The sequence below is a fragment of the Rattus norvegicus genome, chromosome 4 (assembly GCF_036323735.1).
Source record: "Rattus norvegicus strain BN/NHsdMcwi chromosome 4, GRCr8, whole genome shotgun sequence".
Lineage (NCBI taxonomy): Eukaryota > Metazoa > Chordata > Mammalia > Rodentia > Muridae > Rattus > Rattus norvegicus.
Genome location: NC_086022.1, coordinates 66,550,438 through 66,577,504, shown reverse-complemented (window position 1 = coordinate 66,577,504; position 27,067 = coordinate 66,550,438). Strand labels below are relative to the sequence as shown.

The 27,067-nt window shown below is 43.5% G+C and overlaps 1 protein-coding gene across 12 annotated transcripts in view; it reads left to right on the top strand.

Annotated features, from left to right (window-relative positions):
• Positions 1-27,067, top strand: part of Dgki (diacylglycerol kinase, iota) — a 461,894-nt gene that overhangs the window by 262,286 nt on the left and 172,541 nt on the right. For 10 of the 12 annotated variants that reach the window (XM_039108368.2, XM_039108367.2, XM_039108371.2 and 7 more), the window contains 6 exons: positions 6,638-6,751; positions 8,291-8,428; positions 11,573-11,651; positions 20,641-20,696; positions 21,988-22,050; positions 25,566-25,639. In XM_039108368.2, coding sequence (XP_038964296.1) covers positions 6,638-6,751; positions 8,291-8,428; positions 11,573-11,651; positions 20,641-20,696; positions 21,988-22,050; positions 25,566-25,639 — 524 coding nt within the window. Of the gene's footprint in view, positions 1-6,637; positions 6,752-8,290; positions 8,429-11,572; positions 11,652-20,640; positions 20,697-21,987; positions 22,051-25,494; positions 25,640-27,067 lie in introns of those variants that run through there. The other 2 variants (XM_039108372.2, XM_039108374.2) reach the window with 2 other exon arrangements.

The window sequence follows — 27,067 nt, the reverse complement described above, 5'->3', positions numbered from 1 at the left end:
AGCCACCGTGAGGGTGCTAGGAGTAGAGCCAGGGTCTCCAGAAGAGCAGCCGGTGTTCTTAATTGCCGAGCCCGCTCTGGAACCCCTGGATTGCGAGACTTTTTATTTTGCATGGAGGCAGAATTAATGCAGGGAGACAGCCTAGTGACTCTGTGGGGGGAAACTGCAAGCTTAAGTGGAGTGTAATCCTTCAGCATGCTGGGCACACACTTGACTGGAGGTATGCAGCCTTCGGTTAGTGAGTGCATCGCTGGATACCGTCAGGATTCTGCCCGAGCGGTGACACCACTCAAGGGGGAACCAGAGGGAATATTTTTGGCGGCGACAGCTGCTCACATGCTAACCGTGTGAAGTATGCAGTGTATTCTGTAATATGTAGAAATGTATTATTTTGTGGAAAAGGTTTTAGGCTTCAATATCAGTTATTTTGTTTTTATATTAATAAAACATACAAGGGGGGGTCGATAGGGTGATCTCTCCTCCCAAAATGCACTTGGAACTGAATATGGAAGGTGGGGCTTCTCCACTGTTTCTGTAGCAGTATTAAATCTGCAAAGAGAACTATGGCGATATCTGAGGATCCTCAAAGTCAGTGGGGTAAACAGTACAGACCACTGCTGTCCAGGGACATTATGGTTAAACCACATTTGTAGATGGACTTTTTCTAGAAGGCATTTTAAAGGGGAAAATTGAAAAGAAGCAGGCAAATTTTGTTTCCTATTTCCTTTAGATTTTATAGAAAACATCCCAACATGCAAGGTGTAAGTTACTGCGAACTGTTTTACGTGGTGTCCGCAGCGCTTTCGAAGTCTGACTCATACTGTAGGTGTGCAGCCATCCCATTTGGACCTGCCGTTCAGTGGCACAGATGTGGTCTCTTCGCACCTGGCTTGCCCAAGTCAGAGGCACATGGGTACAGGTGTCAGGTAACATGGTTCCCTCTTTGATCCCCGTGCTGAAATCAACCCAGATGACGCACGAAACATTCATGCTTAGAATAATAGAATTATTATGAATAAACACTCTCTGGCAAAGTGGTGCCTTTTTTCTTGGTTATACCGCACTGCCAAACCTCCAGTGATGCCTACTCTCCTCATACGTGGAAGAACACGTGGACTCAGCCACTTCTGCCACAGGCAGCCCTACTCTGGCTCCTAGTGGAATGACCTGTGCTCTCTGCCCATCTGGGCCCTGGCTCAGAGAAACTAGGTGGGGCAGTGCAGCTCACCGTTAGCTACTCCAGAGCCTTGTCAGAAATCCCCAGTTAAAGTGACGTTTGCCGTTCACTTCACACTTCCTGTTCGTTTGGCCTTCCTAGATTAAGAGTAGTAGATGGCCCCTATTTCTGAATGGGTGCAGGGCAGAAATTATGCCAAGAAGACAAGTTAGACAACATGGCAAGGCCTAGTTGACCGTGTGAAGCCCTTTGCTCTCTTGGCATCTGCCTCTCTTTCTCATGAGAAAGTAAATGCTATGTTTTCTACAGGCATTCGCCAGTAGTGGGGAGCCGATGGATGCCCAAAATCTGCTCTTTATTTTTTCTTGTTTAGTGATAATCACATTTCTTCAGATTTTGTGGTAAGTTACAAAATTCATAAATTAAAAATTAAGGCAATAAAGCGGTAAAAGTAAAATGATAGTTCATTTCTTCCTTGGCATCTGTGGGTGACTTGTTTCAAGACTCCTTATAGACACCGACCTGGCTTGATGCACAGTTCTTAATGTAAAATGGTGTAAAGTTTCTGTGGGGACCTACATGCATTCCTGTATACACCACGAACCATCTTCAGACAGGGCCCCTTATGCTGTGTGAATAGCTTCACTTTTAGGGGACAGTGACCAGAAGAAACATGGCCTGCAGTATAGACATGAATGTTTCCTGGGAAACCTTAGTCCAAGCAATGACTTAAGTCAGAACCTCTGGATACAGAGGGCTGGGGTGGCTGTACCTGTCAGAGTCCACTGCTGTGCCTTGCTTTTCTCTGAAAGTGGAGGGATGTGACTGTCAAGTCTCCACCCACATGGCCTTCATTCTTTTCTGCCTGTTCTATCAGAGGAAAATGTCAGTTCACTGTCATCCACACTCCGCAGCCCTATCCAATGTCAGCACACTGGTGGAAGGCAAGAATTACTTGGTGTCCTTCTGTGACAGCTAGAGCTGAGCGCAGGCAGGTGGTGGCAGCATTGGCCAGCTGCTGCGGCAGTGCTGTGCCCGCTCAGGCAAGAGGCGAGGACTCGGTGTTCCCAAGCTGTCATCCCTGCTGGTCCTAATGAAAGAAGGGCAGACCGGAAAGCTGGAAATGTTTTGGCCCAATCAGGATAACTTTCTTCATCGGCGGGGGTGGGGGGGGTAATTGGAGGGGATTAGTGGGCTGGTGCAGATAATTTGGGGGAATGTTGAAGCGTGATGAAGCAGAGGACCTTTCTGAGAGCCTGTAGTCTGAAATCTGGGACGGTGGCAAGAGCAGGCTTCTGATAACGACCTGGGAGGCAGAGCCCTCCACCCCCTCCACTCCCGTGGGGCCTGAAGACCCTTTATATACTTTTGTTTTGCTTCCATCAGGATAAGCATGTAGGGTGTTAACCGACGTTCCCCTGTTTCTCCTGCTACGGCAGCACGTTTGTGTCCGCCCCTTTTTGATGGCCTCTTTCAGTTGTAGGGAAGTTTGGCCGCCGGTGTTATTTATGGCCTAGAAACAACAGACTTCTTGGTGTGAAGACGGACGAGGGTGAGGCTGATTTTCAAGTTTAAGGCTCATCTTTCTTCAGGCAGAGCAGTGGCAAGATGGCATGTTGCTTTTGGGAAATGACCTTCACTGGTGAAATATGGGGGCTGGAGAAAAATACTGTGGTGTTCCGCAGGTAATGGTGGTTTGCCTTTCTTACTTGTCAGGCGTGTGCAAAGCAAGGTCTGCATGTTCAGGAGAGAAAATGACACTGACATGCAGACACCACGACTCTCTGCTTTACAGAAGAGGAAGGAATGTGCTTAGTGACTGGTCCGCTCACTCCCGGACCCATGGGAGCTTGGTTCTAATGCCAGTGTCTCCTACTGGGTCTTGTGCCCTCTGCCCCACCACCGTGCTGCCTTTTGAGTAGTGATGATGTATCTGTTGGGGAAAAAAAACTATTTGCAACTGCTCTGAGAGTAAATAGTAACTCAACTCAGTCAAAGGACCCTCAGTAAAACAATGGGTGCCCATGAGAAAATCAAAGCAATGAACATGGTTTTTTTTTCTTTTTCTTTTTTCTTTTTTTTTTTTTTCGGAGCTTGGGACTGAACCCAGGGCCTTGTGCTTGCTAGGCAAGTGCTCTACCACTGAGCTAAATCCCCAACCCCTAATGAACGTGTTTTAAAAGTCACACGATGCCATTCATTGATGATAATAACAATGAGATACAAGCCGGCCTGCTCATAGTCATAGAGAGCTCTTTGATCAGTGAGCTAGGGAGGTTGAAATGCATGCATGCACACACACACACACACACACACACACACACGCACGCACGCACGCACACACACACACATATGCATGCACAGGCACATACAGGTATATCCACACGCATAGTTCACGGATTTGCATCCAGTGTGCATGTAAAGACATCTTCCTATGGAAGTCTGAAGAAATATGCTTTGTCCTTGGAGACAAGGGTACGATATCCTCCCAAGTCCCCAAGGCTCTGGGTGGTACTGAGTGCAGATGAAGCGCGGCCCTTGGGAACCTCTTTATTAAGAAAGCAAGACAGCAGCTAAGCCTAAGAAGGTGTGATTGGCAGCTGCCTTCTCATCACAGCAAGTCAAGGGACTCCTTTCTTTGTGGCTAATCCTCTTGCTTTCCCATCCCTTTCGGTGTGAGTCTTCAAGTGATTTAGAGTTTTTCCGTGTTCTCATGTTCAGAGGCGGTTGTTTGATTTTTCTCTTTCTATCTCTGTTTCATTTCCTGACAAGTATTTTAAGACTTATCAGACTAGAATGGTGTCTGCTGTAGGTGGTCAAGCTTCCATGCTAGAAAGACATCCCTGGGTTAGTGCGAGATTGGCCTAACTTTACTGGACAGAGCCTTTCTCAGTTTCTTCCGGACATATTAAGTTACAGTCCCAGGATCATGGCCTCAGGCATTGGTATCTGTACTCTGTCCCAACCATCTTTCCCCTTGCCTGGAGAGCACTGGTGTCAGTACAGCCTCCTACCAGCAGGGGGAGCACCTTCATCCCTCATTATTAGACAGCCAGCCAACTGGATTCTTTCACTGCTCCAAGCCTTTGCCTCAACTTTAAGGCCCTTGTTTAGTTGATGGGCAAGAAGATGTCTTTCTCTTCTCTTTCCTCTGTTATTGCTGCGCTTACCGTAAGATTGGATGTTGTGAGGGTGAATTAATATACCTATCTTCCCAAGGAAAGAGAGATAAGGCAAACTAAAATAAGAATGATCTCTCACTTAAATCTAGAACAAAAGAGAGAGGATGAGCTGAGCGACCATCTCTCTGAGAAGTTTGGTGGGGGAAGGGAGAAGCGTCTTTTAATCATCTCTGGATGGGTTGTTGAATTACATTCTGAGTTCTACTACCTGTCTGCCGTTCTGGTTTCTCTCAGCGCTATTTGCTTCTGCGTTTGGAATTCCGAATGCTTCTGGCCTCTTTGTGACCTTCCGCATGCATCCTGCAGGTTACCCAGTGCATTCAGCTTTCACCGTGCTTAGCTGTGTTCTCAGTAGCAGCGAAATGGTGTCCAGCACAGCCACGAGAACTGATTTAGCACCAGGACCACTTGACTGGTACTGTGTGAGCAAGAATGGAGAAACCCAGTCGCAATCTAAGGATGGTCCGGGCATGGCTTTTAACACTTACAAGGATCCGTGTTTGTAGTGTACCACAGTTAGTGAACTTTCGAGCTTTCTCTAGATCCAGAGATGTCAAAAAATCACACATTGCTGCCTCTAAGATAGTCAGGCCATTTCCAGTACCAGGTCTGGTTTTATCAATTTAATTAGTAGTTTTGTGATGCTAAGAGTTGAACCTAGCTAGGTCTTGCGGTGTGCCAGCCCACTGTGCTGCATCCTGTTGACGTCTTTATTTTATTTTGTCCTCAGATAGGGCCTCACAGATTGCCTCACTCACCATCCTCTCCCTCGGCCTCCTGCCTTTGGAACTGTGGACCCGTGCTGGCAGGCCTTGCTTTGCTCACCTCTTCACGGAAGCATTTCCTTCTGCAGCCCTGAAAAGGCTGGCCTCACTAACTGGTCTTCCTTCATTACGCACGGCACGTCTCATGTATAAACAACACGACACCAATGCCACTCAGTCACTCAACTCTCTCACACACAAAGTGGAGGCTCAAATTAAACGATCTTCTTATGTAGACATATAGTAACAGCTTCATCCCGACATTTTCGAAGCTTAAAAATGTGACGTCGCTTGGGGATAGCATGGAGATTGTAGTCAACGTACCGTCTCCTGTTAGCGTGAACTCGGAGGGCAGTCATTTTGTCTTATCCGGCATAGCCCAGCACATTAATCCCATTATTTCGGTAGCTCTGCTCCGTTGTGCGTGTAGTCGGTAGTGCTCATTTGGCGCACCGCTAGCACGTTGCTACAGAAAACTCAAACAAATCAAAACACTCATACAGATCTAGAATAAAACATGTCACTGTTCTGCTGAACTCTTGCAGAATTCTGTGGCCTGCAGCAGGATTTGTTCTCTAAATTGGAGATAACGAGGGTTGATAGGCGACAGGAACGGAAACCCTCACCTGTAACACGTGTAGTTCCACCTTGTAAGCCATAATTGGAAAGTATTAGGGAGCCCTGTGGAACGTGGGTCTGTGTGACATCCTAAAGACTTGTACATTTCTCTTGGCTGCTCTTAGGTTTGGAACTGTTTGTTTAAATTGTAATACGGCCATATTCAAAGCATTTTTTTCCTCCTAGGACAAAGATTAAGTGGGGTACACGATCCTAGCGTGCAAGTGGGCACCTCCTGTTTAGATTTATGTTAGACATTAAGTCCGTGCATAATCATGTCTCCATAGTGAATCATTAAAGAGGTTTTAGGAACAATTAGGGAAGCACTATGAATTTCCAGAACGATGCCATGGAGGGCTGTCATCTGATGAGGGCCTGCATTGGCCACAGACCAGATTACAGTCTTTATATGCATTGCGGTTTAAGCTGTGTACGGCCATGTGAAGTGGGTCTCATTATCTCATTTTGAAAATTAGTCTTCGTAAAGTTATGCGGTTTAATCAAGGTTCTGCAGCCTGTACAAGCTGCATTGGAATTTAACTGATTCTGAGTTTTATTTTCCCTCTGATCCTCTGTTATGTTACCCCATCTAAATGACCTTAAATTCTCCTAAATTTTAAAGTGTATTTCTAAAAAAAAAAACAAAAAACCAAAAAAACAAAAAAAACATGCAGACGTATAGGTCCCAATTTGCTTATATAATAAAGCAGGCCTACAGCGATCTTTTACTTAGGGGCTGACCATTTTGAAAGCACTTGAAGTAAGCAGGTTTTCTGTCGTCCGACCGCTGTATTAAACATGTGTTTTAAGCACTCTGCCTTTCCGGCCTCCTCAAGCTCCTTCCTGGTGACTTACTGTCTTTCTCTTCTGTCTTCTGGTCCCCAATGTGTCTGTAGGTGGGCTGGATCCTCTCCATCCTGGACGAGCTGCAGCTGAGCCCACAGCCTCCTGTGGGGGTGCTTCCGCTGGGGACTGGGAACGACCTGGCTCGGACGCTCAACTGGGGAGGGGTAAGAACTGGAGGCGGCTGCCCATAACATGGAGGAGCAGACCAGACCTGCAGGTCACTCTGTGCTCACTGCTAGAAGCAGGAAGCTGCTGCTGTCACAGGGACTTTGTCACTTCCTCAGTTTAGACTTGGAATCATCCAGGGAGGAGGGGCTGAGTGTGAGGAAAACACATGGTTATATACACAGATAGGGTGAGCGTCGAGGGATCCACCAGGGCACCACCAATGAGTCAGCCTTCATGTGACCCAATCCTGAGAATCTGAGTTCACCCTGACTCTCTGCCTTGGCCATAGTGGTAAATTTGCTTTAGATTTAAGACCTATCCTTTGAGACAGTCACTACTTCTTTTGAACATGAAGATTTCTGATGATCCTTATTGTAGCTTTGATGATACTGGTACTTGACTGTCCTTCCTGTTGGGTACCATTCTCTGGAAGGTGTGAGGGGTCCTCCTGTTGATAAGTGGCTATTTCATGCATGTACTTACCATTGTGTATTAAACTAAAGGAAGCCAGGAGACACTAACATGCCAGCCCAGGAGCTATTGGCATTAAAAACTGCTGGGGGCAGCAAATCTCTTCAGTGGCGTAGTCCCTGGTAAATAGGTCAAACCCCAGTTAATGACCCCACGTTCACGCTCAACCAGGAAATTCCAATTAAGCTTAGTAGACCATTAAAAAGAACATGTGGGAGCTGGAAAGGGCTAGTTGGGAGGAGGGAGGGGTCAGAGGGCATGAAAACAGGTAACAGGATAATAGGGATGAGTATGATCACAATATATTATATAGGTATATGAAATTGTGGGAGAATAAATTTTAAAAAATCTTAAAAAAACTAATAAATGTCCACCGCTCACTTCCTAAACCCCTCTTGTTAGGTGACAGTGTTCTTCATGTTCACTTATCTGACAGAGCCATAGCAGACACCCATTTGGCCCTTGGCTGAGTTAACCTATATCAAGGTGTTTCTTTATTCTTGAAGGCCTTACCTTTTCCTTTTTTTTTTTAAGTGGCTGGCATAGAAATAAATGCACTACCCCAATCCACCATGCTGTCACTAACTGCCCTCCATGAGAGGGTTCTCCTCAGGCTAACTTGCTACAGGCCACAGATGGGCAGTGTCCTAACACAAGATCAGCTATCGGTGAATGGGATAGAACACTCACTCTTCCTTCGTGCTTTCTCCCTTTCCCCCTGCCCACAAACATGTGCCTGCCCCCAAATTCCTCCAGCAAGAAGTTTGGGAATCTTGCTGTTCACTCCAGTAAACACAGCTCTCCAGCATGACCCTCAGTGGTTCTCGCTGCCTGCAAGTAGTGTCTCAGTTCAGGTCAGGCAAAACTAGTGCCTTCATGTGCCTTCTTTGAAGCACCATCTTTAAAGCACTTAGAGGGGAACACATCATTCACTCCTCCAGCTTCGATGCTTTAAAAGCGGTGGGACTCTGACCGATCACGCGCTGCCTGCCTTGTTAGGGCACCCAGCGCAGGGCTCTCTGATCCAGACAGCAAGGGTCTGTGCTCCGATTCTGTGTCCTTAGGGTTACACCGATGAGCCTGTTTCTAAGATCCTGTGCCAGGTGGAAGACGGGACCATTGTACAGTTGGATCGCTGGAACCTCCATGTGGAGAGAAACCCAGACTTGCCACCTGAAGAACTTGAAGATGGCGTGTGTAAGGTTAGACAGCTCTTTCTTTGGGGACTGGAGAGGTGGCTCTGCTGTTAAGAGTTCTCACTGCTCCTGCAGAGAACAGGAGTTCAGTTCCTGGAACTCTGTGTTGACTGCTTCACAGTTGTCTGATATTCAAGCTTCAGGGGATCTGGCACCCTCTACACACACACACACACACACACACACACACACACACACACAGAAACACACACACACACAGAAACACACAGAAACACACACTCACACACACACAGAAACACACACACACAGAAACACACACACACACACGCACACAGAAACACAAATAGAAATAAACTTGAGGAGTGTGGGGGGAGAATTCGCTGATGGAGCACTGTGCATCTGCTTGAGCGATAGGACACACATTCCAGGGTACGACTCATGGGCCCTGGTTTCTAGAAGATAACAGGATGGCTCTGGGACTCTGGCTCCTAAGGCTGAGTGCACTGTTACCAGCTCCTTGCCTGAGCCCTCCCCACAGACCCTTCAGGACGCAGATATTATCCTTGTTTCAGAGCTATGGGGCCTGTTCTCTGTCTTCAGCTCCACACGGGGAAAGCATGTAAACATCTGTTAATCTCTCGAGCTGGACGTAGACAGCGTACGAGCAGATGGAGTTTGTATGCATTCCTTAGCATTAGGCACATGGCCTTTCAGTAGGAGGGAAACCTTAGCAATTGTTGGCCTGCCATCAAATGCCTCTTCTGTGTAGCTGGTATCATCTAAGCCAGGTGCCTCATAGACTTGGGGATGGAATGGCCTAAATAAGTAGTCTGTCTTGGTGTTTTCTTTTGCTGACTGAGTGTTTAGGGTAAAATACGCCCAACCCAAATTAAGGCCATCCTTGTAAATAAACTACCATGTAGCTTCAGTTCAGGATCTGAGTCTGAGTTGTGACCCTGGTCTCTGATTCACTTGGTTATGCCACCGAGCTGAGTAGCCATTCCCTCCGTGTCACTTCTTGCCTGACTTCCATGACACTGTACCCATGCTTCTGTAGGCTTAATCCCTTGGTCTGCCTGTTAGGATGAGCATTACGAGTCTCTCAGGGACTCAGGGAGGTTGGTGTAGGGGTAAGGACCCCGCTGCTGCACTTCAGAGACCACCCTTGCTAAGTTTGCACCGCAGTCTGGAGCAATTACCTTAGACACTCGGGTGTCTTAGATGGCGTAGATATCTCTCTCTGTATCCGGTGGCTTTTGTTTTCACCTAAACCCCAATCCTGAACTCAATAAATCTGCTATTAGACATCAGGAATGAATTTGAGTTCACAATTGAACATTTTTAGACATATGGGAAACTTTTAACTGTTTTTCTTTTTTCTTTTCTTTCTTTCTTTCTTTCTTTTTCTTTTTCTTTTCTTTTTTTTTTTTTTTTTGACGTATTGAGATTGAATAGAACACCACCAAATTAGAAGGAGGGGGACGTTCTGCTGCCATGGAAAATTTCAGGCCATTCTGCTAAATGTGGACTGGCGAGGCCTACAATTTCACTCTTTTCCCCCAAAGCTTGAGAAATGGAAAGGCTTCTTGATGCAGCCAGAGAACGTCAATCCAGATAATTAGAGGGCTCTGGGAATGGAGTTTGGGGATATGTAGAAAATTGGGGCACATTTTCCTGGAAAATGTGAATACCTTAAAAACAGTCTAAATTGGAATATTGCTTAGGGAATTGTGACCAGATGTTTTCTTCAGCTATCAGTGGCTGCTAAGACATGGGTTAGAATTGTAGCCAAAATAATATAAATGGTAGGATGTTTCTGTGCTTTTGGCACGGACACCATGCTGGCCTTACAGGGGCTGGGGTTTTGTTTAAGTGCAGGGACTGGACAGTCTCAAATACAAAGCCAAGAGAGTTAGACATGGTTTTGGCATTGGTGTGTATCCTGAGTTTCTCTCTGCCCTGTAGCTTGTTGAAATTGCTTCTAAGGACTGACGCAGCCTCTGAACCACCAAGGCTTAGTCTGAGGGGTTTCAGTGTGGGGGTCCTCCTTTCTTTTCACAAGAGACAGAAACTAAGGCAGTCTATCCCTGTCATCTGTTTTAATGGGACAATGTTCTCCCTTCAACTTAGCGGGAGACGTTTCTGATCAATAAGAAGTATATAACACACTCTAACAAATTACTTTTGAAATGTTGAAGGTTTCAACATGCATTTCTAATAAAAAAGGGTACAATTCAGTTTGGGACATAAACTTGACAAGGATCTTGGAACATTACCTCTTTTTAATTTGGCATTTACCTTGCATTCTGAATCATGAAATGTGGGGTAATCATTTTTTGGTTGTTCTCATATTGAACTGAAGCTTTTAGATGACACCATGTTTGCAACTTCAATCTGTGCTTTCCAGCTTCTCAGCAATTCTTCTTGCTGGTTCACAGTAAAAGTCAGGGACTCAGAGCATAGGAGAACATTACAGCTTACGTGGGCTCTGTATAGTTGTCACGGATTTCATATTAAAGATACAGGTTTAACCAATTAAGTGGGAGTCTTAATTCTATATTTTATATATTTTTACACACACACACACATATATATTTCATATGTATGAAATATGTAATGTAATGCTGTTTCCTGTTGGTATCAGGAGTGGCTGAATCAAATGACTCTCACCGCTTCCTTTTTTTATATGAAGTTTGTGAAAACAAAACCAAAAAAGAAATGTTTAAAATTGAGTACATGCGATTCGTTTATTTTAGGCGACATTGTTTAGGTGTTGGATATAAAGCTCCTGGACAAAAACACACATTGATTAAGGAAATTAGATTGGATCTAGAAATGGAATTAATATTCTAAATTCACGTGGAATCAATCTCTTTATATCTGTTACAGATGAACACACCCCTCAGCTTAACAAAGTAACTGCACCATGCCCAAGAATGGCTCTGACTTAGTAACTTGTATCTGTGTTCCTTATTTGCTGTATGAGTAATGATTTGTGAGCTCTTTTGACTTGAGCATTCACTAATGAGTTAGTTCAAGAGCCCCTGTTTCTTGTCTATAAACACCCTCCGTGTCCCACAGGCTGCCTTAGACATAGGTCGTTAGGTCTGGGTTGGAGGTGGACAGGATCAGCCGTTAGGTCTGGGTTGGTGGTGTACAGTATCAGCGACACGTGTGTCCATCTTGCAGCTTCCTCTGAATGTCTTCAATAATTACTTCAGCCTTGGATTTGACGCTCATGTCACATTGGAGTTCCATGAATCCCGAGGTAAGGATGTGTCCTGTTTCCATGTCCCCGGGAGGAAAGCTTCTAGTGGTGTTCACCATGGTTTGTTTTGTTTTGTTTTGCTTGCACATTACTTGTATGTCTGCATTGTGCTTCCCTTTTGTTCTGTGTTAACCTTCACGATGACTCTAGGAGCTGGACCAGATAGGAGCTTGCTATAAAGAGACCTAGCCATCTAAGAGCACAAGCACAGGGACAGAGGGTCATTCCACGTCATGGGATATTAATGTTTCAGTTTTGACTATTACGTCGTGTTCTGAGAACCAAAACTAACACTTTGGACATGGTAGGTAAGTCCTCTGCCGGGTACCTCCCTGGCTTTGGATGGAAAATTTGAAAGAAATAAGATTCTTAGATTAAGAAGAGATCTCTTTACTAATTAGGATGCATTTAGCTTCACGAGCCACTAGTGATTAAAATTTAATAGTGTATATCCAGAGCCTTTGAAATGGGTTAGGAGAGATGAAAAGAAACAGGCATGTCGACACAGAGAGGGCTGCGGGTCTTTTAGTTTGAGAGAAAGGAGCAGGATAGTGGTGAGGTAACTAGGAAGGTTCTGGAATGTTTACTGGATGAGGCAAGTAAGAGTAAGGCGTGAAAAGATATGGGACTAAGACTCTGGGGGACCACGTTTTGAAAGCGAGTAAGATGAACTGGCAGCTGGTGGCTGCTGTGGAAGGGAGACACTTTCTTTGGGGTTGTCAGCTTGGGTAGGCTGGACAAGAAACAGTGGGAAGTCCTACATCTATGTGCAACACTAATGACCAATCAGACTTAGTGGATTACACATAAAATGGGTGGGGAAGTGCGTTTGGAGGGCCTGGGGGCAGGGGTATCGGAGGTGGACGTGGTACATTGTACCACATATGAAAATTTCAAACTATGAAAACGTTTAAAACACTAAAATAATATCATGCACATAAAAATAAATGCATATTTATATGAGAAAAGAATGGAGCAGTAAAACATTTCCTCTGAATTTTCTTACCATTCAGAAAATTTAGGATTTAGGTTGACCACAGTTTCTCTTGCTTGCTCTCTCTTTCTTAATCTGTCCATCTCCTATTCTCTGCCAGTTAGCGGATTCTAGATGTCTCTGCCTTTGTCTTTGATCTACAGCTGTCTTGGTGCCTAGCTCCTGTGCATCTGTTTAGATGTAGCTGAGACATAGTTATGAAAGATATGAAGCTCTTGAGATGAAAGTCAAAGCTATCAGTGAGCAACTATTTCCTCCATTTCCTGACGCTCAGCAGGGGTCAAGTGGTTTCAACCCCCCAAACCTCAAACACAGAGTACTGTAAACTAGAAGCCCTAAGTTCAGGTTGTGGTAATCAGGTGAAGAAAAATCTAACTCTAGGACTCTAGATATCCACAGTGGAACTCTGGGGTTTGGGTCAATAGAATTCAAAATACAACTGAAGCCCCAACTGGATCCAGCAGCTCTGGTCCTTCAGGCCTCACTAAGGCTTTTAGGAGAAAGTGTCTATGGAACTGAATTCTGCATCAAGGAAGAACAACAATCCCAAATGAAGAAAGAACTGTAGTTGGTGTCTCTTCTCTGAAAAGCCAAAAAAGTCATGATGGATCTTCAAAGGACCTTAAATGCTCCAAATCAGAAACACCCACAAACTAGCACAGTTCTGCTGATCATGGGGAAGCGTTATTCCAGGAGACCTCTGTGAGGCCCCTGCCTCTTCTTCCTGTGTTTGCAGAGAGTGCACTCGGCCAGTGTACAGTAGCACACGTCTTTCTTGTCCTTAAGGTCTTATGCATCTGGACTCCTTAATAGTAAGATTCTCAAGTTTCTTAACCATACGTAAAGGGATTCAGAATCACAAATACATGAATTTCCAAAAATAGGCATCCAGGAGTGAAAAGAGTCCTAACTAGGTAAGTGGGCCTGAGTAAGCTCATTCAAGGGAACTTGATTTGGGGCCCTAATAATTTTGAAAGTTGTTAGAACGTTATACACCTCTGTACTAGGAAGGGCTTTTTATGAATCAGAATGAGGAGTGTACAGAGAGATACCACAGTACAAAGGAATGTGGTTTACAAAAGAATTCTTTTGTAAGGACACCAGTTGACTAAAGGGTGCCAAATTATAAACATTAACATTGGAAATTTACTGCTAAGGCTTGGTGCTTATTTTAATTTTTAAAATATTTTTATTTATTCTTTGACACCCAGGTTCACCTGTCTGTCTGTCTGTTTATGTATCTATGTGTATTATCTTAATCGTATGGGCTACATATCTCTTCTTGCCCTCTCCCCCTGGATTACCTACCACACATCTCTCAATTCCCTTGCTTTCATGCCATCTTCCTCTTACCAACTGAGTCTGATGAGTGTGATACACGTGCACAAGAGTGTGGGGCCATCCATGGACACATGGACAACTTTTCCAGGGCGTACCTCCAAAGAAGATCCACTTTTCTCAGCTCCCAGTCAGTCCTAAGCTAGGATCGGGGATGTCACGAGCTCCACCCACTTGCAACTGAAGGCTTCAAGACGAGAGTTGTATAATTTGCGGCAAAATACCTTGAGGGTGACTCAAAGTCTCGTGAGAGGCATTGTGAAAAAATGGATTGGGTAATATCATGAAAATATGTTACTCTAAATAGGAATTATGCTAGCCCACCGATACATGATGGGTGACAAATATCAATGGCACGAAGACAGAGTTTTAAAAATGTAACTGCAGAGAAAGGAATTTTGGCTTAGGTGGGAAACATCCCATCAAATGGACAGTTCCTAGCATAGCTACTTACATTGTATTTCTTTTAGAAGGCTCAATTAAAATCACATTTGTTTTGGAACAGTTCATTAGAATTGTTGCTGTGCAGATGGTTTTAAAATTTCCAGTTGAAAGTCAGGCAGGGAGTGAAGGCGGTCTTGGTATTTTGTTTTGACTTCGCGGGTTAAGGGGGTGAATATGACAATCTGAGTCTCTACATTTGATAGGATCGAAAGTAGTCTGCACTTGGTTGGAAATAGAGTGCTGATTCTTGCCAATGTGGCCAAAGCATTCTTGGATAAGCTCTTCCTACATATGCATGAGAAAGCGCAGTGTTTGAGAGAGGATTTGGGGATGTCAGGGCATTGGTCATGTAACTGTCACTTGGAGTATTGCCTCATGCCTTTGTCAGTACTGTGTTAGAACAGTGCTTGAGGGAGGACATAGAAAATATCCCAATATGTTAGAGTTTAGGCACGTTAACAAAGAGTATAGCCGTCAGTGACAAACTCAGTTCTTATTTTCCCAGCCATGTGAATGAGATTGTCACCCTTTGGACACAAATATTAAGCACGTCTGACTTGCTGCTACTGTATTACTGCCTCATCGAAATGAAATTATGATTCAGAGGAGTTGAACCTCAGGCATGAGGGCAGGGAATACATGCATGACTCTAGAGGAGGCCGCATTTAAATCTGACTTAGGATCGACTGCTTTCACCAACTATACAGAGACCTGCAGATCATGTGACTCGAAGATCTGCGATTTCCATGAGTCACACCACAGACAGTAGACAGATTCCCATCAAGAGGCTGCCATGTGCAGCGGGATTGCTAAAGTCCATCCTTTCCGGAGATGGTGCTGAGACTGCACCTACCGCTCAGGGTTCCGAGCTCAGGCAACTTGTCCTAGACAAGACCTCACTGTCTCACTCCTTCCTTCCACCGTGAATCTCTCTATGCAGCTTTCAATGCTCACTGTACTATTGCACAGACAGGAGAACTGGTTCAAACAGGCTAAGTGTCTGTGTGATAGGATTTAATCCAGCGGATGTTACCCCAAACTACCTGGAATGACACTGTAAAACATGTCATATCACACCTAAAAGCGGGGTGACAGTGATCCCAGGTACATATCAAGACACTTCCGATGATGTCTTACCCTTCATTTTCAGGCCTGCCTCCCCCTCTAGACCCCATAAGGATAAGAGACTGCATCTTATTTTCTTTTATATTACCAGCTCACAGTCCGATGGTACCAGTGTTTGTTACAGTAGCGGAATGTTCCACTGGAGGATAGGACCCCATTGCTAAATACAAAGGAAGTACCAATAAATGAATATATAGATGAGTTGTGCAGACAGTCAACACTGCAGGTGTTCAGCAGGGTTGGTCACAGATGTGGAAGAAGTTTCCAGAACTGTGATAGCACATAAGAGCTAACACAGGTAAAATCGTTTCTGGCAGGAAGGAAAAGCACAAGGAACACACAGGCTTCTCCTCATGGGTTAGATGGGATGACTTTTCCATAGTGCATGAAAAATGATATTGGTAAAAAAGACATCTTAGAAGGCAAAGGGTGTTTTAAAAGGTATCCTTGATAGGAATTGATATTGAAAGGAAGGAAATATTTTTTAATATAAAATTTGATTTGAAGGTGGTAATGAAACTGGAGGTGAGCTGGGAAACTCTGGTGCGTAGAGCCTTGCTTGCCAAGGTACAGATTGGCAAAATGGATGTGTAGCTATTGTGCGTGTAGTGACCCAGTTCTGAACAGTCAGGAGGATTTTACCCAGAACGGGCATCTGGGGCTCAGTGTGAGCTGTCTCTTTCTTAGTCTGTCATCAAAGGGAGATTGGGGCAAAATTAGTTAAATGCACAACAGGTTTTAACCTGTCTTTGTCCATTTTCAAGTAGCAAATGTGAAGGAAGACTGAGGACCTGTGTGTTTAATAACTCTAAGGTTCTAGGTTTCTCTAGGGTCATTATTAGTAAGCTTATATCATGTATGAAATATGAGTAACAAATATTTCCAAGTAACAAGTATTTCCAGCTATCTATTTAATACTTTGATGAAATTTGAACTTTTGATTTGAACATTAAAACTATAGGATTGCTTATGTCTTATTCTATATAATGCAAAGAAACCTACAGATGGCTCAGTGAGTAAGTCCACTTACTGTTCTTGCAGAAGACCTGGATCTTCCTTTTAGCATCAACACTGGGCAGCTTACAGTCACCAAAAACTACAGTCCCATGAGACTCTGGTTACTTTTTACCTCCAAGGACAAGTCCTCATACATGCTGCTCATGAAGCCACACAACTGCATACACAATAAGTAAATCAATACATACATACATACATACATACATACATACATACATACATACACTTTTGAAGCTTGTAGGTTTTCTGCCTAGAAAACCTCAATGGCTTTTAAAAAGCACTGTTGAGAAATACCTTTTTTAAAATTTGAAATTATAATATAATTACAATATTTCCCCTTACCTTTCCCCCTCCAAACCCTCTCATTAGCTCATTCCCACTTTCCTTCAAATCCATGGCAGAATTCTACTCCAAAATGGTTTTGTGATTCTGTCTACATGTGTTATTTTTGAGAGAAGTCTGTTTATAATCTGGGAGGTATTTTTTTTTGACCACCAATTAATTATGACCAATTTTTTTAAATGTTGGTATAACTATTAGGATCTTCATTTTTGAATTTTAATAATTGGACATAAACGGGATATCCAAGGAGGTGAACTGATATTCCTTTGATGGGCACCCTTTTATGAAATGGAATCACAAGGCCTTCTGAGGAATATGGTGATGTTGCATGGAGATCAGTGGAGACAGACAGTGTGCTAATCCATCACTGAGTCTACAGGCATGACTGTGAGTTGATGCTGCAGAGAACTGGGACCTTTGAGGACATCGTAGGTACTAAAGACCCTTTTTAAGTAGGAGGAAAGTGAGGTGTGAGGTCTAGAAAGTAGACTGGCAGGCTTGCCTCCCGTGGCAGTTGCCATCTATGGTTATGCCTGTAGTCGTTGCTAAACACAACAGAAGAACTTCACTCCTGTGAGTGAAGCTGGCTTCCCTATCAGTACAATCCTAGATTATCTGCCTGCATCCAATATAATCACGTGAGCCCCTAAAAGCAGCAGAACAAGACAAAAGGGAAGTCAGAGATCCACTGTGTGAGGATTTGCTGTGGTGGTTTTGACTGTGGCTGGGATCAGAACCCCAGTGAGCACAGACAGCCTCCATTAGTGAGAATGAACACCCTAGAGCAGCTACCAGAGAGAGATTCAGTCTGAGTCTCCAGGGTATGGATTCTACCAACAATCTGAATAATTAGAAAGTGTTTTCCAGGGTTTCTCAGTGAGGGTGTCATGGTATGCCAGTTTCTCAAACCCCCAGCAGGAGCTTCAACTGAGCCCATTCCAGAATTCTGACTGAGAGAATTAGAAGCAGATCAATAAGTGGTGACTGAAGGATAATGGAGCAGAAATACAATGAGTAAGGCTTGCTTTTTCATGCCCACTTCTTGTAGAGGATGAGAACAGATAACCCAAGAATTGAAACAGTCAATCACTGATCCTTCTAGCCATGGTGCCAATATTGTTAGCCATTCATTTTGGCATCATATCACGTGACACACTTAACTTGCTGAAGGAATGAGCCCTTGACCTTTCATTGACCCCTTCCCAGATCTTTCTTCCCTCTCCCTTTCTCGATGCAGTGTGGAAGACAGAAGGAACTGTTCACACCATTGGTTCTTGTTAAAGGCCCATCAACCTTGTATGATACACAGATGCACACTTGGCCATCTAGTCCTTCCTTCTTATGGAAGTGGCGATGACGGACCACTGCTATTTGCAGACCCTCCTCTGCTTCCTTTGCTCTTTCTACGGCCTGGCCTCCGTGAGATGTGGCCCAGCTCTAGCAATAGGCTGAGCTTCCTCTAAGCTGTGGCTGACCTGTCTTTCTGACTCTCACTTTTGCTTACAGAGTAGATGCAAAAATAGGAATTGCAGCTAGGAATGTGGCTTAGAAGCAGAGTGTTTTATCCAATATCCATTTGGAAGTTCATAATCCTGGGACTAACAGGATTCTTTTTATACCCTTAAGACCAAGGTATATGAGTGACTCTTCAACTCCTCTTTTCTGTCTCTCTGGCAGCCCTCTGAATGTTCGGTGTCTCTATAGACCTGTTTTTAAAGTTTATTACTCCTAGCTAAATTACATCTGAGATGACCATTTTCATCAGAAGTATGAGTTAAGTCACTAAAAACTCAGCCTGTTTCTCCATTTTATTCCATGTTTGGGGGACTTCTTGGAAATAGTCTGTCTTCAGAGAAAATGAATCTTCTTTTCAGTTTTATTAAAAATTGAGTCTCATAGAAAAACCACATAGAGAATATTTCCAGACCATACATTTTAAAGCACATAAGTGTTAGTGGCTGACCTAGGATTCACTTAATAGCTATGGGCATCAGTATGGTGAGAAAGTTCTACACTATAGTTGTGTCTAGCTGGAATTCCCATTTCTTATAGCTTGTTGGATAGCTAGACTATAATTAAAAAAAAAAAGACCCTATGTACTCAGACGCATTGCAAAAAATAATTTTCATTTTACTTCTGGTTTCATTAAAAAAAAGCTGATGCAATTGGAAATGGAAATTGAAACCAGTCAAGTTGATTCAGAACAACTCGGGAGCACAGGGATGGGGAGATGGCTCAGTGGTTAAGAGCACTGGAGTTCAGCTCCCAGCCCTCACGTACAGTGGGTCACAGTCCAGCTTCAGGGGATCTGATGCACTCTTCTAGACTTTGTACGTGTACACACACACACACACACACGCACACACAGACACTAAAATAAACCTTAAAAATAGATCAGTAGTAACAGACACAGAGAGAACAATTCGCACATTTTATATGTCTTTTTGTTTATTACTCCACATAACATATTGCTGTGTCTGGTGACTAGGGTATAGTGTTGAGTTGACCAGTATTTAGGAAAACTTTGAGATTCAGAAAATATACAGCCGGAGTTAACTGTTGAGAACCAGTCTACAAACATAGCCTTTTTTCATTAGGCAATATTCCAGGTATTTATCCAGTTTCTGTGTTGATGTTGATATTATTAGTCTACTGTAAGAATCCTGAAAGTCATCCAGTGCTATATGCTTTCTTAGAACCTGTCTGGGTGAGTGAACTCCTACATCTCATTTATACAGGTGGGACTAGTGTTTTTAGACAGCATTGGGGCTGGGAGAGTTTCCTCTAGTCATCTTGCTATCTAGCAATGACCGGGAGAAAGGCCTAGCAACACCTGCTGGATGGGTATAAAGGCAGAGGGCTCAGGTAGATCGTAGGTCCTTTTGTGAAATGCTAGGATGGTATCAGAAACATCTGAGGAAACTATATTTTATGCAGACATTTATTAATCCCCCAGTTCCCATGAAAACACCCTGATATGTATTTTGTCTTTTTTGCCTCTTTGAATTAAACAGCACATGGAGAAAAACTGAATTTTTTTTTCATTTGAACATTTCTGTAATATGCTAAGCCTATTCGGGAAACCCTCGACCCTCCCTCTTTTCCTCCCTCCCTCTCTCCAACCCACTTTATCTCACTTTCTACTTCTGTCACTACCTCCCTCACTACCCTTTTCTCTCACTCACTTCCGTTTCTTCAGAGGTCTGTCACCAGTAAAGGAGTAGGTGGTAGTTCAGAGAGCCCTCCAGATGTGAAAACAAATGGTCTATGAATTGAGATTCATCCTCTTTATCTCCCTGTGAGGTTTACACAGTTTACAGAAGCCATGTGCGTCCCCAGACATCAGTGATAATATTCACACCCCCAGATCTTATTACTTTTTTGGTCCATTCTTGTCCCAAATCCCTCTGATTTTCTGATTCAAAGAGTCTCCAGTTTTAATGTTTGTGAGCTTGTCAAACCTCCACTCCCGGACCCCACCCTTGGTTAGTGATCCGCGTGCCCAACACCCTCCGGTTCACTTCATGGCTGTGACTCGAGCTGAACGTTTTTTAGCAGCGGGTAGCTACACCTGTCTCACTGGACCACTGATGCAGCTGGCCTGGCACTGCGGGAATGCTGGCAGCAGAGTTGGATCTCGTAGATCTTCAGGGTGGAGACCAGAATAAGCAGAAGGGTGCCAATCGTCCCTAAACGCCCAATAACAAAAATATGTCTCCTCTTTTACAGAAGCAAATCCAGAGAAATTCAATAGTCGTTTTCGAAATAAAATGTTCTATGCGGGGGTAAGTATTATTTCATTCTGTAACTATTAATATTATTTACTGGCAATTCAGAAAATGCTAAAGAAACCAGTGACAGCAAAATGAGGCACTTCCATATGTGTTTATATATAGTCCCTGTTTAAAATCTTCACTGAGGAATTACAGAGAAGAGACGTTTTCGAACTGAGTGGTCAGCAAGGCTGTTGACGTTGCTTGTGCTTACAATTTAAGACCTGAAAGTGTCGATGACTTTAAGGGAGTGATACAAAACAGATGTCCAAGAAGGAATTTGAAAGAATAGATAGATGGGAAAAATATGTATAATGTAATGTTTGGGTTTAGTTTCCCCTTTCTGTGATAAAATATCCTGGTGAATGCAATTTAAGGGGAAAAGGGTCCATTTGACTCACAATTTCCCTTACATTCTGCCGTCTTGGGGAAGTCAAGTGTCAGTTACTTGAAGTAAGTGGTCACAGCACATCCACAGTCAAGAGCAGAGAGCAAGGAATTCACGCGCGTGTGCTACTGCTTACAGTGACTCTGTACCCCTTTACAATCCAGGGCCCCCTGCCCAAGGAAAAGTGCCACCCACAGTGGAAAGGTCTTCCCACTAATCAAGATCCCCCCTTCCACGGCCGGCATCAGCACACCGGCCAAATTAATCTAGACAATCCCTGACTGAAACTCCTTTCCCAGGTGACTGGATGGTGACTGTGTTAAATTGGTAACACCACCCACCACAGACAATCTTAGCTCAGGCTGTCGTCTTCTGCTGGGTGTGTACCCAGTGATCTTGGATAAGAATTTGGCAGAGCATGGAGCTTTTAATGGAATATGCATGAGACCAAAGCGGGGACCTTTCTTTTCTCTTCAGGGACATTCCTAAGAGAGATTTTAGTATTGGGTGAACAGGTAGGATGTTCACAAGGAGCCTTCAGAATAGATCTGCCAAGTGACTCTGGGTGTCACACACTTTTATTTTTTTACCTCCTCCTATAATTTTTCTTTTCCTTTTTTTCGGAGCTGGGGACCGAACCCAGGACCTTGCACTTGCTAGGCAAGTGCTCTACCACTGAGCCAAATCCCCAACCCCCTCCTCCTATAATCTTAATGTTATTATACATTATCGTCTGAAAACAAAAATGTTCACATGGCAGATACTGCCCTATTTTACCTTGAGTTCAACTAAAGGAGAATTTGTTTTATATTTTTTCATAGTGCAGAATCTTGGGAAAATGTCTATCGTGTTGAAGCAAGGATTTGGTGGAAACTCTCTAATGAAGAATTCTTTTCTTCCTTCCCTGTGGTGTAGGCAGCCTTTTCTGATTTCCTACAGAGAAGTTCTAGAGATCTATCCAAGCACGTCAAAGTTGTTGTGAGTATTGACTGTCCAGGTTCATTTCATTTGCATGTGAATGAGTGTCACACACACACACACACACACACACACCCCGCCCTGATGCCAGTTGATACACAGATTAATACACAGGTACGTAGCTTAATCCCTGGGCTACATATAATTCACAAATCATGTGGCTCCTTCAGCCATGCACATGCATCCTCACCGTGTGTCAGTCTGGAGTGAAATGAAGACTCCTGAAGAAATAATGGGTTGGGATTGCAGTCCTGTACCACCAAGTCCAGAAAAATGTCTAAAAACCATATAGCTTCTTTTATATAAAAATAAATGATCATTGGATAGAGAACTAAGTATTGTAATAAAATGGTATTTTGTGTGGCCCTGATAATGTTTACAATGTTAATAAGCTAGTACAAACAGTACTAATATAGTAGAAATGACTTCCTCATTCCTATAGGATGAAAGGTTCATTTTAAAAATATCACCGGTATTTAGAAGGCTGAGCTGGAAGGGATGTAAATTCAAGGCCACCAGCTGGACTGGACAGCTTGGAGAGGACCTGTCTCCAAGGAAGGGAAAAGGGGAAAATTATAGAAATGTGACAGGCAAACATTTGCAAAGCTGCTATTGCTCTTGTGTCAGCACTAATTTGTGCCCTGCTTTGAATCTGTTAACGGATTGTTACTATAGAGTCTCTGTCTTTTCATTGTAGCCGCATGAGTACTGAGAACGTTGTATGATTTCCGTCGCTTGTCACCAAAACACAAACTCTGTAACCTGTAGCAAAATGTGCATGAAAAGTGATCCCTTTAAACCAGCCAGGACAAGAACTGAGTACTGCTGGTATTAGCAACCTCATCATCCATCCGGGGCATTTCAGCTCACAAACAATGCATGTTGTTGTTTCTGGCTCTGTAATAAGGCACAGCCTTGTGGTGGAAAGGATTGGAGTAGCAAAGCTGAACATTTCATGGTAGCCAGGAAGGGAGGCTGGGAAGTAAAAGGAAAGGGAAAGAGAGAAGAGGGGAACAGAGAGAGAGAGAGAGAGAGAGAGAGAGAGAGAGAGAGAGAGAGAGAGAGAGAGAGAGAGAGACTGACTGACTTCTGAATGACTGGCCAGGATAAGATCACCCTTCATGGCAACCCCTGACTGAGTGAACTAGTCCTTCCTAGGTCCCGCCTCCTACCATCTCATTCAGTGATAGTTCACCAATGGAGTAGCATGTTAATGATAGAGTCACATGGTTCGTCCAGCTGGGGACGGAGGTTTTAGCACATGAGCCTTTTTGAGGAACACTTCATAGCCTGACTACTTCAGGTGTATATAAAAGACCGTCTTGGTTTTGTCACAGATAAAGTCAGTATGTTGGATGTAATACACAAGACACATTGTAATAAAGGTTATGTATGAATTCTAGGCCGAGAGAACACACAGCACTAAGAAAACACTGCATGTAGCATAATCTACTCTCCATTGTTTGATTTATTAAAGCATAAGCATAGATACAGAACTGTATTTCGCAGGCAGATGTTTTGTCTTAGGTGTGTCTGAATTAGAGAAAACGATGATTGTTGCTGTCTGTACATTTTAATGCAATAATATAAAAATAGTGTGGTATACATCTTTGAAAAATTTGATGAGCTCCCTGGAAGAAAGTCTAGCACATTTAAAAATGAGTTCGGTCGGGACCCCCGTTGAAGGAATCAGAGAAAGAACTCGAAGAGCTTGAAGGAGCTCGAGACCCCTTATGAACAACAATGCCGAGCAACCAGAGCTTCCAGGGACTAAGCCACTACCTAAAGACTATACATGGACTGACCCTGGACTCTGACCTCATAGGTAGCAATGAATATTCTAGTAAGAGCACCAGTGGAAGGGGAAGCCCTTGGTCCTGCTAAGACTGAACCCCCAGTGAACGTGATTGTTGGGGGGAGGGTGGCAATGGGGGGAGGATGGGGAGGGGAACACCCATAAAGAAGGGGAGGGGGAGGGATTAGGGGGATGTTTGCCCGGAAACTGGGAAAGGGAATAACACTCGAAATGTAAATAAGAAATACTCAAGTTAATAAAAAAAAAAAAAAGAAAAAGAGTTCGGTTCCAAGTTCAATAGTATTTACTATACTATTTTTCTGTAATGTATTCACAGAGTTTAGCATCCTATTGTTTTGGTTGTAAGTTTTCTTACAACCAAATTACTCTATGATTTCTTCATGGGCATAGTCATCTATGAATCTGTTTGAAGCCCTTAAACCATATGAAAGATTTAGGTTGTTGGAAGTACTCTAAAATATATTCGGTCACTATCTAGAACTTTATTTCTATCTAAGTTACTTTTGGAAATACTTTATTGAGAACCTTATGATTTCCTGGAAATCGTTTTTGAGACCATTTATGAACACTAGGGTGTAGTCAGACCAGGTGGGAAAAGAGTGTGTTGCTTTGAAGCAACCATTGACTGCTTACAAAATCATTATGCCTAGACTGAAACACTGCTGAAAGGATCTTCACAAAATTGTAGCACGTTTTGGAATACTGTGCTTCTCTTTCCGAAAGAGAAGAAGCTGATGGAATTCTGGGATGTGGAGGTTGAAGTGGGGAGAAAGCAAACTGAAAAGCCAGCTGTGCTACCGTGTCGTTGACCCTGATTAGATCCCTCTGGTGCATATCAACAGTGGAGATAAAGAAAGGGGGGATTGAGACTTTTTTGGTGTGATTGGCTGCAGGACAGTACTCATGGGGAAAAAATAGGTGGCGAAGGAACCTATGTAGAAGGGCACTAAGGCAGAAAGATCAGTGGGCCCTGAGACCAAGGTCAGAGCCAAACCCCAACAGTCTAAGCTCAAAAGTGCCTTCCAGTTCTGTAAGAGATTAGATTTGCAACACACAGTCACTTGACAGTATTTCGTCTTCTTGATCTAGTGTTAATTTGCATTCACATGTATGTGGGAGCTTACGAACTATTACATCTAAAATACTGGCTTCATCCTGCGGCAAACAAAAGAGGATCCATTACAAGTTCTTCAAATTTAGAACAGACTCCTTAAAAACATTCAGACAATGTATTCAAAACAAGTTTTCTAGCTTCAAAATAAACACTGTCTCAGACAGCAAAGAAAACAAGTGGGCACCTTCATGCCCTGTTTGGATCAATTGATTACAGTGGGGAATGCTTCTGGGTTCACTCAAGACTTCATCCTTGAAGTATGTGTAGTCTTTAAATGTTAGCACTGTGTGTCTAGATATCAAATCGTTCAAGTCGATGAGTGACAGTATCTGCCCTGAATATTAGAACAGAGGAAATTTGTTTTGGTCAACAGAAAGTTTTACTTTATAACAAAACTGAAGTTGAGCGTTGGCTCTTCTCCAGTTAGGTTCGCCATAAATTTCTGTCCTAGTAACTGGCATTCACTCAGGGGCAAGGGGAAAGAATTCTATGTTCTATGCTGTTGTCGACCTAGTTATCTTGGATGAGACTCTCAGACTCATGACTACTTCAGAAGCCTCGCTTTCTCTGCTTTGGTTGCTGCAGTGTGATGGGACAGACCTCACTCCAAAGATCCAGGACCTGAAGTTCCAGTGTATAGTATTTTTAAATATTCCCAGGTAAGCTCTGTCCATGCTGTTGCCTTTGTGCGGTGTGAACTCTGACAACTGAACGCAGAAGTGAAGCGTCTCGGGTATAACCCGTGAAATCCCGTATTTTAGTAGTGTTAAAGGTTGCCCATTTTCTTCTCCTGCCCAGCTTGTTTCCTGTAGCAGGTTGCTTTGTCTGTGATAAAGAATTCATTATCTGTATTCTCCTGTCCTTGAGAGACGCAGGCTGTTTTCTCAGACATCTTCATTTAATTCTTATTACTGCTCCACACCCACATTACAGCCTCAAGGGAAGGAGATGTGATGGAGTCCTTTCAGTCTCATCCAGCCTGTTGAGGATGGGTGTCTCTGCCAGGAGCTAGAATTCATGGGAGAGGCATGGTGTAGACACAGAGCCTGGTGTAGACACAGAGCATGGTGTAGACAGGGTTTCAATGCTCTGTGGAATTATGCACAAGGAGAAAGGAATACTTAGGACTACTTTTTAAAATAAATATATCACTTTAGTGGCATAACGTTGGATTGCAGCTTCCCAAACCAAGGCACTGGAAGGCACGGGCCTATATCCCCTCATTACTTGCTATCAACCAACTCAGACAAATGAGCTGAGCTTGGGTGAATTTATAGGAAATGAGCATCTATGGAAACTGATGTTTGGGGAAGCCTCTCAAGGCCTCCAGGTTGCTCTTGGAAGTGCTCAGTCCCCTGAGGTCCAAGCGTGTCTCAGGGGCATGAGTCAACGTGATTTTAGTCTACGGCTTACAGATTTGCAGAGCACTGGATGGCAGTGCCTACTCCTCTCTTCCCGTATGTGTCTGCTTCTCCAATTTTATAATTTTATTTATTCCTTTCCCTTTCTTATCTCGCGCCTCTCACATCTCCTTCCACCCATTTTTCTTCCCTCCCTCTAGTCCATCCTTTCTATTGAGAGAATATATAGTTCACAGTTCTACCTTAGCCTCTCGTGTACCGGGAGAGCAGGCATACACCACCATGCCTAGCATTTTTTTTTGTCTTTTATTTATTTGAAGCAATTTTCATTCATTTCCTTCCCCCTGTGAGAATTTCTTGTCTTACTTTCTGTCGTGATAAATGATGCCATCTTAGTTCATGTCCCTCCTACACTGCATGGATTTCTTTTTATTTAAGAGAATTGTGAAATTATTAAAGATAATTCATAATAACATTGTAGACAACAGGAACCCTGAAGTGAGGAATGATGGGATAGATGGGCGCCACGGTATACTTTTCTTGTTAAATTGTGGCTTATTTTTGCAAGATTGTGATATTCTGGAGACAGCTTTTTCATACTTGAAGGTGGACATCTATAGCAATAACTGCTCTTATCCTTGAAAAGCGTCAAGTCCCACTGGAAGTTATTTTCAAGAGTCTCCTTATAAAGTGACGCACAGAAGCACAACCTTCCCCCACCCCCTA